General features: G+C 64.3%; 4 protein-coding genes across 4 annotated transcripts; 2 read left to right on the forward strand and 2 right to left on the reverse strand.

Moving 5' to 3' along the window:
- The first annotated feature begins 2 nt into the window (after positions 1 to 2).
- Positions 3 to 2907, forward strand: CHLRE_12g534250v5 (uncharacterized protein). The gene is made up of 8 exons (XM_001692948.2): positions 3 to 128; positions 399 to 572; positions 780 to 865; positions 1020 to 1049; positions 1357 to 1461; positions 1969 to 1995; positions 2176 to 2208; positions 2406 to 2907. Exons 1-8 carry the CDS (start codon positions 23 to 25, stop codon positions 2484 to 2486), a joined length of 642 nt encoding a protein of 213 aa, XP_001693000.1. The 5' UTR covers positions 3 to 22; the 3' UTR covers positions 2487 to 2907.
- Positions 2908 to 2916: 9 nt separating this feature from the next.
- Positions 2917 to 6582, reverse strand: CHLRE_12g534300v5 (uncharacterized protein). The gene is made up of 5 exons (XM_043068617.1): positions 6184 to 6582; positions 5655 to 5966; positions 5464 to 5507; positions 4484 to 5282; positions 2917 to 4252 (listed from the first exon to the last, which is right to left on the reverse strand). Exons 1-5 carry the CDS (start codon positions 6305 to 6307, stop codon positions 3123 to 3125), a joined length of 2409 nt encoding a protein of 802 aa, XP_042918712.1. The 5' UTR covers positions 6308 to 6582; the 3' UTR covers positions 2917 to 3122.
- Positions 6583 to 6634: 52 nt separating this feature from the next.
- On the reverse strand, positions 6635 to 12032 carry CHLRE_12g534302v5 (uncharacterized protein). Its single transcript, XM_043068618.1, has 11 exons — positions 11852 to 12032; positions 11735 to 11769; positions 11575 to 11641; positions 11418 to 11461; positions 10730 to 11189; positions 10483 to 10532; positions 10006 to 10288; positions 9746 to 9837; positions 9354 to 9489; positions 8532 to 9167; positions 6635 to 8382 (listed from the first exon to the last, which is right to left on the reverse strand). Exons 1-11 carry the CDS (start codon positions 11906 to 11908, stop codon positions 7387 to 7389), a joined length of 2856 nt encoding a protein of 951 aa, XP_042918713.1. The 5' UTR covers positions 11909 to 12032; the 3' UTR covers positions 6635 to 7386.
- Positions 12033 to 12132: 100 nt separating this feature from the next.
- CHLRE_12g534350v5 (3-hydroxybutyryl-CoA dehydrogenase) lies at positions 12133 to 16781 on the forward strand. Its single transcript, XM_001692947.2, has 10 exons — positions 12133 to 12489; positions 12962 to 13149; positions 13385 to 13468; positions 13663 to 13757; positions 14172 to 14313; positions 14510 to 14539; positions 14808 to 14928; positions 15110 to 15246; positions 15553 to 15596; positions 15822 to 16781. Exons 1-10 carry the CDS (start codon positions 12441 to 12443, stop codon positions 15892 to 15894), a joined length of 963 nt encoding a protein of 320 aa, XP_001692999.2. The 5' UTR covers positions 12133 to 12440; the 3' UTR covers positions 15895 to 16781.
- Positions 16782 to 16828: the final 47 nt, after the last annotated feature.

Consider the following 16828-nt stretch of genomic DNA (forward strand, 5'->3'; position numbering starts at 1 on the left):
AGGTTTTGTATATATTGCAATCATGAGGACCACAGTTCTGAAGCAGCAGCCCTTCCGCGCGAGCAAGGCGCACATTGCTCCTCGCGTCGCAAGCCGGCGTGTGGTTGTCTGCCGCGCCGCAGCTCCTGGTAAGATCTGGCTCACACACAACAATCAAAGACTTTCAAGCAAGCGAAGAGAGGGGAATGAGTTTATGGATGTGATTACCGACCGCCTCCAAGCCCAAGGAGTTCTTAGGCCAGGCCAAAGAAATGCTTCCGGTTGACAGCGATATGCTCACCTGCACTTGCGTCACCTGCGCTTGCGGAGGCCCAGCGAGGTACCGCTGACTGGGACGAGCCGTCCTGCCCACGCCCTGACCACCACCACCATCACCGCCACCGCACCCTCTCGCGCAGCGCTGACCGATGTGGAGCGGAAGGCGCTCTCTGTGTTTGAGGCCACTGGTAAGACCAGCAAGGAGGAGACGCTGCGGCTGCTGGTGCGTGCGGGCCTGGGCCGCCTCGTGGACCAGGAGACTGTGGAGGGAGCCATCCTGCACATGGAGCGACTGGCCGAGCAGGAGAAGAGCGGTGGGTGCCGGCCGTGTGTGTAGGGGCTGCCAGGTAGAGTCTGTAATGGGTGATAGTAGTGCCCATGACCTACGGGCGGCTTGGCCGTTTACGGTATGTGCAGCTCTGTACGCACGCTGCCTCTGACACGTAGTCCGCGGCGTAGCGCCCGGGCGTCGTTAGCGCTCTCCTGCCAGCGCTCCTCCTGATCCACCGCTTGCTGGCCAGGTCCCACGCCCGACATCGCCGGTCGCTGGCGCCTGGTGTTCGGCACCGCCACCAAGTTCCGCCCCTTCCAGTACATTCCCGTCAAGGTGCGGCCCACGGGTGCGGCTTTTATGAAGGGACTAACCCCACGAATCCGCCCAGCTCCGCCGGTTCCTTGCTCAATGCTTGCCATAGCGTTGCCGTAATCACATGAACCGCGGTGCTGAAGCATGGTAATTGCACGTGTCCCAACACCCGCAGGAGGACTTCGTCCTGGACGCGCAGGCTAAGGTGCGGCGGGGCTGTTGCTGCTACGGGCGCATGGGTGCGGGCGTGCAGCGGAGGGCCCTGCGCGCTAGCCCCCACCCTCCGTGCGGCGTTGCACTAAGCGGATACGGTGATGCGTGCCGCATGGAGGATGTGCACCACACACACCGGTACCTTACACTGCATGCACGCACACGAGTACCAGTACGAGCGTGTACCTCATGCCTGTCTGTCGGGAAAGCTGAAGGGAAATCAAGGACTCACGTGCGTGTGTGCCATGTTTGCCGTGTGTATGCTGCTTGCTGTCACTGTTATGTATTTCCACCGCCAGACTGTGGCGCTGGAGAGCTCGCTGGGGCCTTTCGACTTCTACATCCGCGGCGTCATGAACCAGTGGAAGCCCGACAGCGGCGAGCTGGACTTCCAGTTCACCAAGGTGTGCGTGTATGTGTGTGTGTGTTAAAGAGCACAAGGAAAACGTTGCGCAAAGACAGTGTATGCGATGCAGCAAAGCGACGGTTTACGGATGTTACCTGAAGTTACCTCGCATACCTGCTGCGGTGAGCCGCCGGTCTTACCAACCGGAAATCGCGCAACCCCCGCTACTCTAACCTCGAGGGGGGATTAGTGTCCACACGCTCTCAAGGGTGCAAACCCATGCATGTGCTCACGGTATCGTGAGGCCCAGGTGTGTGTGTGTCTGTGTGCGTGACACGTTTGCGTTGGAAGGGAACCGAAATGCTAGATTGTGCTACTGTGGTGGGGGTGCACCATTCTCATAATGGTCAAGAACGGGGGCTGGCGGAGGGACAGCGTGAAACCTGTGTCGCGGCACAGTTTGCAACCGAAGCATCACCCGAGAGTGTGTGGCGTGTGGGGCTGCAGTTTGCACGCGGTGGGACGCTGACGTGAAAGCCGTTACCTCCGCCCCGCCGCTTCGCAGGTCGACATTCATGTACTTGGAGAGCAGGTGGGTGTCACAAAGGCCGGGTGCGAGCGCTTCTCTATGGGGACTGTAGACGGCGGCGAGCAGCGGCGGCTCGGGGCACTGCCAGGCTAGCTACCTGAGGTTGCCGTACCTAATGATCCCCAGTCGTTTTGACAATCCTCTTCTATCGTATGTGCTTGTTTGCTTGCTCGTGCTCTGCAGAAGTGGCAGGTCAGCCCCAAGACCAAGCCGAAGGTGCGCATGCATGGCGCCTAGGGCCCGGGGGCGGGGAAACTGCTGTGTTGCGAGCCGTGTGCCCCCCCCCCGTCCACTGGGAAACCCCTGCTCCTTACCACGCCGCGCTCGCGTGAACGTTCCTGTTAGACGTCACCTTTCCATTTTGCACTCACCACTGGCCGCTCACTTCCCACTGGCCCCACTCTACACCGCAGACCTACACGTTCTTCTACGTGGCAGATGACCTGGCGCTCGCACGCAGCAGCGCCGGCGGCGTGGCGCTGCTGATCAAGTAAATGTATGCGCTTCATGACCGTATGACCGTATGGGGGCTGTGTTTCGGGATGACGTGTGTCTGTTTTCGCTGAGACGCAGGAAGCAGCTGGTGGGGTGACGTCGCGCGGTGCGGGCGTGGAGCAAGTGGTGGGGATGGAAGTGCTGAGAACCAGCGGTAATACCGTTACAAACAGCAGGTTGTGCGGTCTTGGAAGCGTCAGTCGCATAGTGGGATGCCGCTAGGGTCCCTGGCCAGGTGTTTTGAGGGTGGGGCGCACACCTGGGCGCATCAGGCGGCGGGCGGCGGGGCTTGGTCACAGCTGAGCGGGATTCATGCCCCCGTTACCCGAGTTTTGCCACCGCACCGCAGGCGGCTCACAGAGCCATCAATGTCTCATGAGTAGCACGTGCTGCTGGGCGTACCTGTAAATGTTACCTCTTGAATCACAATCTGCCAGTTCTGTAATCACACGAACGCCAGCCCAGAGACCTCGACAAGCCTAGAAACCTCTCACTCTCTCTCTCTCTCTCTCTCTCTCTCTCTCTCTCTCTCTCTCTCTCTCACACACACACACACACACACACACACACACACACACACACACACACACAGGCTCTATACCAAGCCCACGGTTGGTACATTCCGTCTCGGCCCTCTAGTTTCCGCCGCAGCGGCAGGGCGGGCAGACCATGAAACGGGACCCCATGCTCTGCGGCACAGCCGGCACCGACGACTGGCCCAGCAGTGCGGGGATGCTGATGGGATTGGAGTTATGGTTGGACGCTGGTGCACCGTCACCACCGTAGCTGCTGCTGTCAGCAGGACCGCCGAATGCAGTCACAAGTCCCCCTGGCGGTGGCGGCGGCGGCAGCCCCGCCATGCCGCCCCCTGCTCCTGCTGCTGCTACTGTTGGGCCCTGGTCGCCCCCGCCCGTGTTCACGCCTAGCTTCAGCGCAAAGTCCGATGGGTTCTGGAGCTGTGCCAACACCAGCTGCAACACATCGCTCAGCGGCACATTTGATGGGACCACAACGGCACCTGCTGATGACGGCTGCGGCTGCTGCTGCTGCTGCTGCTGTTCTTGCGGTTGCTGCTGTGAGGCGGCCTGCGGCTCGGCAGTGGTAGCAGCCGTGCTGGCGGGAGCAGGGACCTGCGGGCTTGTTGTCCCAGGCGCTTGCTGCCGCAGCTGCCGCCGTCTTCCGCCTCCACCTCCACCGCTGCCATCCACCACCGCCGCAGCAGGCCCCATCGCAGCTGCGCCGGCGGCCCTCACAGCTGCGCGGAAGGGCCCCGCTACTCGCGAATCAGGAACTGCTGCAGCCGCTGTGGCCGCTGGCGATGATGCCGCAAACTGCTCCAGCCCCGCCGCTACTGCCGCCCGCACCGGCCTCACATCGCCGCTCGCGGCGGCGTCTGCTACTGCCGAAGCTGCAGCCACGCCCAGGCGCGGTTGGCGTAGCCGCCACGACAGCCGGCCCCCCAGCATGCCGCCGTCACCATTACCGTCTCTGCCGCCAGCCGCTAGGACGCCGCCGGCGCCGTCGCTGCCGGCCCCGCTGCCGACTTCAGCTGGCGCCGACTGCAACATGCCGCCGCCGCTGCCACTGATGGCGCCGCTGCTGCCGACGGCATTGATGAGGCCACCAAGCAGCTGGTTGATGACGTCCGGAAGGCCGCCGGCGCCGCCGGTTGGGCTGCCGCCGCAGTTGCAGTTGCAGCCGCTGCCTCCGCCGCCGCCGCCCTGGACGGGCTGAGTTACAGGCACCACGTTAACGTTGATGTTGACTGCGGGCGCGGCGGGCATACGAGGCGGGGAGAGGGCAGGGCATTAGCGGAGGGAAGACCTTTCTGTGTGGACGCAATAGCAAGTTGCATGCCCTAGTAAGCGGCGGAGCCTATCGCAATGCAATTGCTGGGTCCAACCAGGTCACCCATGCGCGCACGCCTGCATCTTCATAGCGTTTGAATTTCTGCGCACTTCGATGTCCAGAGCGGCAGTCAGTCAGTCTCACGCACCATTGACATCGCGCCCAACCGACAGGTTCGGGCCGGCGGCTTTCCCCGGCAGAGGTGCCATTGGCAGCGTGGTCCTGCTGGCTACGCCACCGCCAGCGCCCCCACCCGCGCCCGCCTGGCCGCCGTCACTGCGGCGGCTGCTGCTCCCACCGCCACTGGCTGTCCCACTAGCGGCAGCAGCAGCGGTGCTGGTGCTGGGGCTGTCGGCAGTCTCAGCGCCCGCCGCTGCGGCGGCTGCGGCAGCGGCCTGCTGCTTCGTCTGGATGAGCTGCTCAAGCGCCGCCGCCACCGCCGCCGCCTTGGCTGCATCTGACGGCCCCGAGCCCGCTGAGTTCGAGCTGTCGCCGCCGCCATCGCGGGTAATGACCACCGGGCCAAACACTTCCGCCAGCTGCTGCTGGTCCATGGAGTTGCTACTGCTGTTGCCTGCATCCGCCGCCGCTGCGGCCTGCAGCACCGCCAGCAGCTGCTGCAGCTGCTCCACGCTGAGGTCCTGCCCGCCCTGCTCCTCCAGCTGCTGCATCTGCTGAGCCTCCACCGCAGCCGCGGTGCCATCTGCCAGCGGGCTCTGTGACGCCCCGCTCTGCCCGGCGGAGGCCGCGGTGTCTCCGCTGGTGCTTTGTGATGTCGCGCCCTCGGCGCCAGCGGCCGTGGCCACTTGCGGCTGTGAGGCCAGTGCCGTGACGGCGGACAGGCCCCAGCCCAGCCAGGAGCCCAGGTACTGCCCCAGCTGCTCCTTGCTGCCCAGACCCACAGCCGACAACGCGCCGGTCGTGACGTTGTTCATGTCGGAGATAACCTGTGCATTATGCGTTATTGTGGATGCATGGTGGGAGAAGGTGTGTCGCTGGCGCAGGCGTGTGGGGAGGGAGCAAGCGTAGGGTAAAAGGGACAGGGGGCTTAGCCACTAGATAGCGTAGTGGCAAGACGAGCCGGCGTGGCACCACACGCCTGGCAACACACTGCCACGGCATCGTCACCTGCTGCGCCACTCTGTCCGCCACCATGGCAGCAACCTTGTTTTCTGCGTGGCACGTCAGGGATGAAGTACAGCTTGGTCACGTTCGCAATAGGCAGCAACAAGGAGCAGGGGGCATACACCGTGCTGAATACTAGCCGACGTGCATCGCATAAACCCGAGCCTCGCGCATCTGCCCTAGCAGCCACGCACCGACGTTGCTTGTTGTCTCCTTGACCTGATTCGCCAGTGCGCCCTGAAGCCGGGACCCCAGCGGCCCACTGCCGAGCCCACCGCCACCGCCACCGCCATTGCCGCCAGCGCGACCCGCCAGCACATCGGCCGCAGCCAGCAGCGCCCTGCCAGCGGCGGTGGCGTCGGCATTACCGCCCACACCCAGCTCCGCCGCTGGCGCAATGTTTCCGTCAAGCACTACTGGGGCCCAGACGACTGCACTGCTGACGCCGGTGGCACCCCCCCTGCTGCTGCTCCAGTCCTCTCGCCCGTGCGGCTGGGCGATGGAGCCTGCGGCATGCGGTACATGTGGGACCTATTGGGTCATCACCATGGAGAAAACACTGCGGACACACCGGGGGGGCTAAGAGAGGAAGAGTAAGAGAGGACCGGCGGATGGGGCACACAAGCTGGGCACAGGGCGGCAGCGCGGGCTGCCCACAGGATGTAAGCACCCAGTAACCCAGGGCCCACGAGTGCCGTCGTATGTGTATCTATACACGCGCACCTCTTCCACACCATGCCAGCACCAGTACCGCACACGCCAAAGCCACGGCGCCACGGAAGCCGCTGCTACTGCCGCGGCTGACAGCCCCACCCAGCAAGGCCCTCTGCCGCCGCCGGCAGCGCATAGGCCGCCGTGGCGGCGGTCCTGTTGCGCCCGGCAGTTGCGCCCTTGTTGTTGCCGTCCTGGCTGTTGGCGTCCGCCCGCTGCTAGCGACTGTGCTGCTGTCACCGCGGCGCGCACCTGCTTGTTCTGCTTGTGGTGCAGCTGCACGCAACATCACGTCATAGCAAATTCTAACAGCAGGCTTTCGGCAAGGTTTGTCGGGCGTCCCGCGCAGAGTGGAAAGCGGGAGAAAGCCCACTCGCGTTCAGAAGCCCTTCAGCGGCAGCAGCCACGCAATGACAGGTGCGCGTCAGTCGGAAACGACGAGGGAACTTGGCAAGAGAGCAGCTGCAAAATACTATTACAAGCAGTGCTAAATAAGAGAGGATACACATGAAATCTTCTATGCGACCCACCGCAATCGGGTACGAGAGCCCTGGGCCAATCCGGAGCCGGCATGTCGCGTTGTCAGTCCCCCGACTCCTTGCGGCAGGTGCAGCTACCAACCTTCATGTTGGCAGGGTATCAACTTGTTTCTTGTTCGCGCCAGCGATTGCTAACTCCTTTATGAATCATAATGTCAAAAACATGGCGTGCGCGTCACAACGGAGGCCTGTGCGGCCTTGGGGGATCCTGACCAGTAATCCACCGAAAGGACAAACTTATGTATGGTCTCACGAATTCCTATCGCACGCACTATACCCGTGGAGACGCCTATGCGGCGTGTGGGGCCTCCCAAGCAAAACCAACACCCCTGGCGGCATCCTGGTCGCCAGCCAAGTAACCAACACGCGAATGACAGCAACCAGATGGGGTGCACATGGCTCTGCCCATTTGGCGCACGGGTCTTGCCCCCTAAGTAAGTAATGAATATACTACGAGGATGAGCTCTTCACGAGGAAGAGTTGTGTCTGCACGAGAAACCCTCCTTTCGTACCACCCCAAGTCTTTCACGAGCAAGCGTCGTGACGGGCGGTGGGTAATGTGAAGTGAGCAATGCCACGCGCACACACACCAAGCGCACTTCCACTCTCTGGTGGACTGGGACGGCGGGGTGCCTGGCCCCTCACCTCCACAGCCTCCTGTCACCAGGCCGGCAGCTCACCAGGCAAGCTCGTGCAGCAGCAGCTGCTGCTGCTGCTGGTTCCGCCCCTGTTCAGCCGCCTGCTGCTGCCGCTGCTGCACATATGACTGCTGGTGATGCTGGTGCGGCAGCGGCGCCGCGGCCAGTGCGGATGCAGAGCCGCTGCGTGAGAGCGCCCTGACCTGCAAGCTGCCCACGCCGCTGCTCGAGGCCACCGCAGGTACCGCGTGGACCACGGCGACCGCGCCCTCCGTCTCCAGCGCGTGCGCCAGGGTCCGCGCCACTTGCCCTGCCCCTGCATCCGAAATGCCACCGCCGCCACTGCTGCTGCTGCTGCCGCCTCCCCCCAGGCGCGATTCAAAGTATGGCTGTGCTGCCGGGCGCTGCAGCTGCTCTTGTTGCTGGGGCGCCAGGGACCGCGGCTCAGTTGCGGCGGTGCGGAGCACTGCGGTGCGGCGGCCGCTGTGGGGACCGGCGCCCGTGCCTGGCGCTGCCGTGGACGGAACTGCGAGGCCAATGACCGGTGGCGGTGTCCAGGTGTTGGTGGCGACACCCGCAGCATATGCGGCTGCCGAGGCCATGCCAGCCACTGGCGGCCGCGGTGCCGTTAGGGGCGTGCCTCCGCTGCCGCCAGCAGCCGCCGCTGCAGTGGCGAGGGGCGTGCGAGAGGTGGTGCCGGAGGCGGCAGCGGATCCCGGCGGGGGCCTGGGGATGTGCGCCGGCGCGTGGGGGCCGTGCAGAGGCGCCACCGGCTGCTGTGCCTGCCCCGGCCCCATCGCTCCCGCCACCCCAACATGCAGTTGTTGGTGTTGCTGCTGCTGCTGGCGTTGCTGCTGTTGCTGTGAGGCCAGCAGTGCAGCCCGCAGACCCTCCACCTCCACGCGCAGGCTCGTGTTCTCCGCCAGCACCGCCGCCGCCTGGCGGCCGAGGCCGCTGCCGTGCTGTCGAAGCGCCGCGCACTCGGCGTCCACGTCCTCCAGAGCCTCACGGAGCGCGCGGCCGTCAGCGTGGGCCTGTGTGCGCAGCGGCGACGGCCAAACAGTCACAAACACACGTGGTGCACGCCAAGCTGCTAGCCGCACCATTACACTCACAACAACAGCGCACAAGGGCTCTTGTCAATGCGAACAAAAGCGCCCCGACCATATCACTCCTCTCGCACCTCTAGGAAGAGACCCCGCATATGCTCCAGCTGGTCCAGCAACTCCTCATTCTCCTGTGCGAGTGCACGCAGCGCCTCGGCGCCGCCAGGCCCCGCGGCAGCCCGCTGCTGCCCCTGCTGCTGCGCGTGCTGAGTGTGCTGAGTGTGCAGCCGGGCAGCGAGGTCCTCGGGGCGGCCGGGACTGCTGCTGCAGCTGCTGTAGCTGTAACCGTCATCTGTGTCCAGCAGCCCCACAGCCGCAGCCGCCATAGAGCCGCGCGTCGCGCCGTTGCCCTGCTGCCGCGCAGCGGCCTTGCAGGCGCTCACCTCCAGCTGCGGCCGCGCCGGGGCCGGCACAGGCACGCGCAGCGCGCCGACGGGCGTCAAGCCAGCGCCTATGGCGGGCGCCGCCATTGCCATCGCCGCCGAGGCATGGTGGCGGGTGGGGCTGGCGAGGTAATCGTTCACAGCCGCCGCAGGCGCTGCGGGTGCGGCGGATGCGGATTGCGCGGGCTGGGGCTGTTGTTGCTGAGCCTGCGGCTGGCGGCAGCTGCTGCACGTGTGTGCGCTGCTGTTGCCGTGCATGGCAGGCGCCGCCGCTGCTGCTGCGGCGGCGGCGTGGCGCGCCTCATCCAGTTGCTGCTGCAGGGATTTGATCTGTGACACCAAGCCAACCGTGAAAGACAAAAACACACAGTAACGTGAGCGCCAAGCCTGTTCCAAGCTCCGTAACCCGGCGTTAAATCTCACAGCGTGCATCCTATCCTAACACATACTCTGTTGCCCCCATGCACGCATACGTTGTCCAAGCACACGCGCTACACGCAGACAGACCGCACCTACCGTCTGGCCAAGCTTCTCGGCATGCTCAGCGCCCTGCTCCGCGACGTGTCCGGTGTGGGCGCGGCTGTTGGCCAGCTCGCGGGTCAGCTCGCGACACAGCCGCACCGCGCGGCCCGCCATCAGCTCTGCAGAGTACCTGTGCGCGGACCAACCAACCCAACCACAAATCTATTGGTTACCGGCATTGCAACGACAGGCTTTGAGTCCGGAATGGACGCAGCAGCATCTAGGGTCACGCACGGGCCACCCGCCGCGTTGCGCGCAGGCTCTCGTGCTCGCGACGGTCGGTTGCTCTGGTCGATATGCGGCCCTGGTGACGCTGGCGCAGAACACACAGGCCCACGCCCGCGCCCCGCCACGCAACCGCCCAACCCAGCCCACCGACCCCCCACCTGGCTGCTGCGTACTGGCGCCACAGCACCGCCACCTCCGCGGCCTGGGCGGGCGTGAGCGTGGACACCAGCGCCTCCACCGGGGCCACATCCTGCAGCCGCGTCAGCAGCAGCCGCAGCAGCAGGCGGCGGTGATTACGCGAGCTCAAGCTTACAAGCGACACTGCCGCTCACCCACTCCCGGCAGTCCGTCCAACCCACCCCCCAAAACCCACACCCACAAACGTACAGTCAGACGTACGGGCGGCTGCGTGCCTCACCTTGCGGCCGATGGGCGGGTACACGTACCAGCGCCCCTGGCTGGAGGGCTGCCACTGAGGCGCCGCCGCCCAGCCCGCCAACTCCTGCTCCAGCTCCGCCACACCCGCCTGCAGGGCCGAGTGACTGTCGGCGCCCGCGGCTGCGCCGGCGCCCCCGGGCCCGGCGGCGGCACGGTCGTGGTGGGGCGCCGCTGGCGGGGCGGCGGCGGCAGCAGCCGATGCGATGCCAACTCGAGCCAGGTTGAGAGGCGGCACGCCGGAGGGTCGGCCGCCGCCGGACGAGCTGTAGAGGCAGCGCGATTGCGGGGCCAGTCAGCGCGGTGTTCATTTTGAGTATGTGGGCTCAACACCCACTTGATGCCGTGCTAAGCAAGTACAGGGGCGAGCCAAGCGACCTCAGCGCCGCCCTTCGCCCAGGCCTTCGCCCTTCGCCCAGGCCTTCGCCCTTCGCCCAGGATGCCACCTGTTGAAACGCACCGGCCATGTGCACTGCCCGCCGCGCCGCCGCCGCTCTGCAGGGCCTGCGCCTGCGGTCAGCGCGGAACGTTTTGGTGGCAAGTCAGCGAGAAATCTACTGCAAATGGTCAGCTGACGTAGTGCCATTCATCGCCAAGCGTCTGCACAGCGCCCCAGCTCTTCCACTGGCGGACTGGCCCCACCCCCCACCCCAGCCCACGCCACCCCACCCTCCCTCCCGCCCCCGCCCAGAGCTGTTCCCACGCACCTCCTGCATCAGCGCCGCCACCGTGTCGCTGCTGCTGACGCTTCTCTGCATGTCGGAGGAGCGCGGGCTGCCCCAGCTGTGCTGCTGCGGCAGCGGCGCGTCCATGCTGGCGTGCGCAGCCAGCGGCACGCCACAGGCCCCTCCAGCGCCAGCACCGCCCACACATGGCTGCAGCTGCAGCGGCGGTGGTCGCCGTTGCTGCTGCTGCGCCTCTTGCGCTGCAGCCAGGTATTGTTGCTGGTCATGGAACCGCGGCACGGCGGTGGTAGGTGTGGGGGTTGCGACTGCGCCGGGTGCGCCGCCGCCGGCTCGCTGGGCGGTGGGGTGGTTGCCGGCGTTCTGGGGCTGAGGCGTGGAAAAGGCGGAGAGGCTGGGAGCTCGCGCGGCCGGCGCGGGGGTTGGCGTGGAGCCCGACGTGCATTGTTCGGCGGGCGGCAGGCCTTGGCCGAGTGCGAAGGGGCTGCGGGTTGGTCGGAGGCAGGGCGAAGGGGGTCAGGGGGGATCGGGGGAACAGGACCCGGTTCCGGGGATGGCGTTAGCTGCTGTGAAGTTGGCGACCGGGTAAGGCGGGCGGAAGGCGACACCCGCTGGCTATGAGCGCCAGGTAATCTTAGTTACATGCGTATGGTCATGCTCGCGCAGAAGAAGGAAGCTCGCTGCGACAGTGTTCTCACAGGTTCTCACTGACCTGGCTGCCCACCGACCGCCGAGTTCCTGGTCCGATTGCTTGCCCTACGCCAAATGGACACAGTTTAATAAACGTCAGTATATGTACGCAATGCTTGCAGGGAGACAAGGCGGTTGCCGAAGCGATACACATGCCTATGCATTCCTACAGAACCCACCGCCGTGCTGTCCGCAACAACCGCTTTGACGTCATGCTTCACTGCCTTGGTGCCTGGTATCCGCAATCTGCGAGCATATTCACAGTGCGCGAAACAGGTCACGATTGTTGCGCATGTGCGACCCAACTGGGCGACCCTCGCGAGCACAGTGGGCCCTCACCTTGATAGCAGAGACTTCACCATTGGAAGAGCGGCCTGATACAGGTTTCCAGCTGGCGTGGTTGATGCTAGGACGAAATTGCAGCGCCCGGTATGCAGCAGGTCAGCGAGGTCTCACCTGCTCGCCGGCCGTCATCGCGTTCATGGAGTAATTGTTGTCTGCTTTGCTACCCATCGAGGCTGGCATGCTATCACACGCGCGCTACGAGCTCGCTGACGAACAGTAAGGACGCCGTGCACGGTCGGTTGTGTGGCTGTGGCGGTGGTAAATGCCGGTGAGCATATTGTAGGGTGTAGGTATGGTGACGAGTGTTAATGCAGACAGTGTTGCTATCAGCTGTTGGGTACATACAGAAATGGCCTTTGGACATCTGTCGGATCGGCTGTCGGAACCGAGATGCACCTGGTTCCAAAGTCAGTTTTGCCCACGACTGCAGCGCGATGAAATTAATGCCTTCGAGTGTCACTTCTTATTCAATAACCGCTTCAGCAGCCACCCCAAGGGAGGTACATTTGCAGCAAGCCAACGCGCAACACCCGTTTCCTGGGTTTCATCTTGTGTACTTTTCCCCGACTCTTTGAAGCACTGCTGCGCACCGCTGGTGGACTGCGAGAACGCTGTTTCGACTTTCGAGAAGACCGGAACAGTCAGTTTAGCCGCATTTTGAGGCTAGCCCACTTACCAGGTGCCAAACAGGCACTCGAAAATGCTGCCGAGCACAGTAGGCGTCATCGGGGGAGGGCAGATGGGCTGGGGTGAGTTGGCAGTGCATTTCGCGTGCCGAAACGCGGTCGCTTGCATATGCTTGGCCTTTAAGTGCACTATAAACCTTTTTCAACACCATATCCGAGGTTGCCGCTGGTCGACAGCATCAGCTTGGGCAAGCGGGCCCTTCGCTGGCATGTGCCCCCCGGCTTGATGTGTACCCGGGCCCCAGACGAACTCGCCTGGGGCACCTTGCAGCGCAATGCATGGCTTCAGAGTGCAATTCATGCGCCATGGTGTGCAGCTATCTGCCAGAACACGCGCAGATATAACCAGGGCGACTCCCCCATGTGGGCATCATCCGTGTTCCCACACTCTTCAGTGCATACCGCACCTCCCGCACTCCGCGCCGGCGGCAGCTTCCCTCTCCCCATTCCACGACACACACGCGTGTGCCCGCGGCACACCGCCACCCTAATGCACACGTGTGTACATGTGCTCATACGTGTGCTTACACCACAGGAATTGCGCAAGTGATTGCCAGTCGCGGCATGAACGTGCTGCTCAACGACACCAACCCGCTGGCGCTGGAGCGCGGGCTGGGGCAGCTGAAGAAGGCTCTGGAGCGGTTGGTGAAGAAGGACAGCATGCTGCCCGACGACGCGGCCGCCACGCTGGGACGCATCCACACCTCGCACAACGGGCTAGAGGTGCGTGGGTGTTGTGTTGCGCGCCAGTGATTACAGTCAAGCGGGGGCGTAAGGGGTGGGGGCGGCTTGCATGATCCACCTGGGGCATGGCTGCGGCTAGGAAGCTGCATCCGCCACGCCGTGGCGGGATGTGGGATCCCAGCGCGTGCGTGCTGCGCGCCCGTGTGCAACCTCGGCGCCACCCCCACTTTGGAAGAGACTACCCCCGCCCCCACCCCGGCTCGCGCTACTCCAGAGTGTTCGCGGCGCCGACTTCATCATTGAGGCAGTGGCGGAGGACGAGGCGCTCAAGAAGGAGGTCTTCAGGAAGCTAGACCGGGTGCGGGACCTGGGAAAGGAGGGGAATCGAGAGGCAGGCGGAAAGGAGCTGGGGGAGGGCAGCGGCCTTGGGCCGAGCCCTGTGAACTGCGTTCGTTCGCCGCAGCGGTTTCCTCACTCGCCTCGCCTGCACGTCCCTGCAAGAAATCTTCCATGACCCTCCCCGGCTTGTCCGCCCCCTTGCCCGCCGCTCAGGCCACGCGTGTGGAGACCATCCTGGCCTCCAACACCAGCTCCATCTCCATCACCCGCCTGGCCAGCGTCACAAGCAAGCCGCACAGGGTCGTGGGGTGAGTGAGCACACGCCGCGCCCCCCCCCCCCCCGTGCACCCCGCCCCGCTGCTACCGCTGCCGCTCCCGCTGCCGCTGCCGCTGCCGCTGCCGCTCCCGCTGCCGCTGCCGCTGCCGCTGCCGCTGCCGCTGCCGCTGCCGCTGCCGCTGCCGCTGCCGCTGCCGCTGCCGCTGCCGCTGTCCTCGCCATAGCCGGCCGCTCCGCTGACCGGTGCCGCCACCTCCTGTGCACGCTCATTTGGCTCTAGCGCGTGCGGCGTGGCCAGCTGCCCGCGCGTCCTCACCGCTGTGGGAGCCTCGCCTCACCTCCAGTGCCGCCCCCTCTGTGGAACACGCCTTGGGGCATCTAGATGTGTCTTTCCAGGTCTTTTGCCGACAGTCCTACTACACCCGCTCACCTGCTCGCCTCGCAGCATGCACTTCATGCACCCGGCGCCGGTGGTGCCGCTGGTGGAGCTGGCCAAGGGCATGCACACCTCGCAGCAGACCTACGAGGCGGCGCGCTCGCTGGCGGAGAGCCTGGGCAAGAGCGTGTGCGTGTCGCAGGATAGGCCGGTAAGCGGTGCCGCGTGGAGAGCGAGGTGCAGGGCGTGAGGAGGCGGTGTGGAGGAGGATAAGGAGGGGGATTGAACGGAAACGGGAGGGAGAGGGAGAGGGAGAGGGAGAACGAAACTTATCAAGGTGTAAGGAAAGGTGCGCCGCACACAACGCCGGGTGCTATGCGTCGCCACGTGCCCTTCCCCACCCACAGGGCTTCCTGGTCTACCGCCTGCTCATGCCGGTGAGGGGTTGACGGGGCAGGTGCTGGGGGGCTGGCGGGAGGGTCGGCGGCGAGTCAGCGGCAACCAGGAACAGGGTGCATCCACCGCAAGGTAAAACGGCATGAGACTGCGCCTGGCCCCGCGGCCCGCGTGTGCGACACTGTCCGCCGTCCCACTTCGCCTCGCGCCTTTTCCCTTATCGGTTTATCGCCTTCGCATCCAACCTACCCCGCCTGCCAGCGCCCCCTGACCCTCCTGCCGCACTGTGGCTGCTGCTGCCGCACGCAGCTCGTGAACGAGGCGTTCTTCCTGCTCAGTGAGAACGTGGGCAGCGCCGAGGACATCGACCGCTCCATGCGGCTGGGCACCAACATGCAGCTGGGGCCGCTGCGCATGGCCGACAACATTGGTGAGCCGGGCATAAGGCACCTGGGGGGCTGTAGTCGGTAGCGGAGCACCGGCTCCAGCTCAACTAGGATCCAGAACCCAAACCCGGACCCGCGTGGCATGCATCCATTTGAGACTCCCCTGCAACTCCTGTTCCCCCCCCTCCCCTGTTCCCTCCGCCCCGCCCCCTCCGGCCCTGCCAGGCCTGGACACGTGCCTGTCCATCATGCGCACGTTGCACAGCCAGTTCGCCGACTCCAAGTACCGGCCCTGCCCGCTGCTGGTGCAGTACGTGGACGCGGGGCTGCTGGGAGCCAAGAGCGGCCGCGGCGTGTTCCAGGTGTGAGGGGGAGGAAGGGTGGTGGGGGGCGGGGGCACGGGGCGCCGGAGCGCCGGGCGGGGGAAGGCTGGCCGGGGGCTGATGAATTGAGGTCAGTCCGGTATGGATGGGACGAGGTAGACATGAGGCGCGGAGTAGTCGGAACTTGCACGGGCTAGGCTTTAAGGAGACGGCCGCATCATGCCCAGCAACGGGGCTGGGTCGTGTTCGTATCGTGCATCTGGCACACGGCCTGTCGGTGCACACACCTGGGCTCAAGTGGAGATGCTCTTTGTGACAATCCGGTCTGCTCCTGCCTGAGCGCAGCACGACGCTGGGTCCGGTGGCGACAAGCAGCACGCCTCGCAGCCGTGAGTCATTCCTGGCCGACAGCAGGGCCCCTGGCTCTTGTAGAATCGTGCATGAAGCTCACCTCTTGCATGTGCCGATGGGCAAGGGCTGTGCGGGGCTGGTTCTTTTGTTTGCGGGTGGACTGCCTGCTAGGTGCTCATATGGTGATGGCGTCTCTCCCTTGCCGTACTCATTGTCGGCTGTTGCCGTGTCCGTGCGTGATTTCTCTGGGCATTCCTCCACAGGCACCTGAACCTCACGATGATGCCCAACAATAAGATGCCCAACAACCAGTTCCACCAGCACAACAACAACTAATGGTTACACGGCTGCGCAATTTGCAGTATGCTTGCAACATTCGAGCAGGGCGGCATACCGGTGCACGCTGCACGTTTCAGTGGCTGGAGCACTACTAGGTGGGCGGATGTAGCAGCGGCTACTGGAGGAGCCTCCGGTGACGAGGACGCTACTTGCCGAGGATTAGATCAGTTGCAAGCAGTTGCGGCAGGGCGGCAGGGTGCTACGGGTGATTCGTCATCACGCGCGCAGCTAACGCTGCATTTCATTTCATGGCTGGCGCACGGTTGGCAAGCGCTTTTAGATAGGATGTCAGAGGACCGCAAGACTACGCTACCCTATGATAGCGCACATCTCTTTCACTTGCCGGACATAACTGCACATGGAGCAGAGCCGATGAAGTCTGGTCTGGGCCTCAAATAATCGGATTGACCGGTTAGACCACAGGAGAGAAAGGCTGAGTTTCAGCCGGCCAGGAGCACCCCCAGTCGGGGACCAAACTAGCTGCATATATGAGTGTTGCAGGAGTTATAAGGTTCCCCCGGCCCGGGCCTCGGTTTGACGGTTTCTACAGGGACAGGTATACGTCGTGCTCACCACCTTGAATTATTCACACACAACGCTGGCAGCAGGGGTGCCAGTAGCCATGTGCTGTCGGTCGTGACAGACTGGCGGCTTGTATTGTTGGATGGGATTGAGGCACATTTCACAAAGTAAAGGTGGTGTGAGCAGCGGTGAGGCGGAGTGGGAAGACGACTGCAGGTAAACTGCTTAGGGATGGGCAGAGCAGGGCAGAGCCATGGGCGGCGGCGGGCGGAGGCACGCACCGTAGCCTGGCACAGGAACAAAGCTAAACAAAGGTGGCAATGTGGCATGACGTATTTACTCCTGTAGGCGTGCCCATATGACCATATCACCTGTAGTTCCCACATTACCATATGCGACGCGCCAAAGG

Source organism: Chlamydomonas reinhardtii, chromosome 12 (assembly GCF_000002595.2).
Source record: "Chlamydomonas reinhardtii strain CC-503 cw92 mt+ chromosome 12, whole genome shotgun sequence".
NCBI lineage: Eukaryota > Viridiplantae > Chlorophyta > Chlorophyceae > Chlamydomonadales > Chlamydomonadaceae > Chlamydomonas > Chlamydomonas reinhardtii.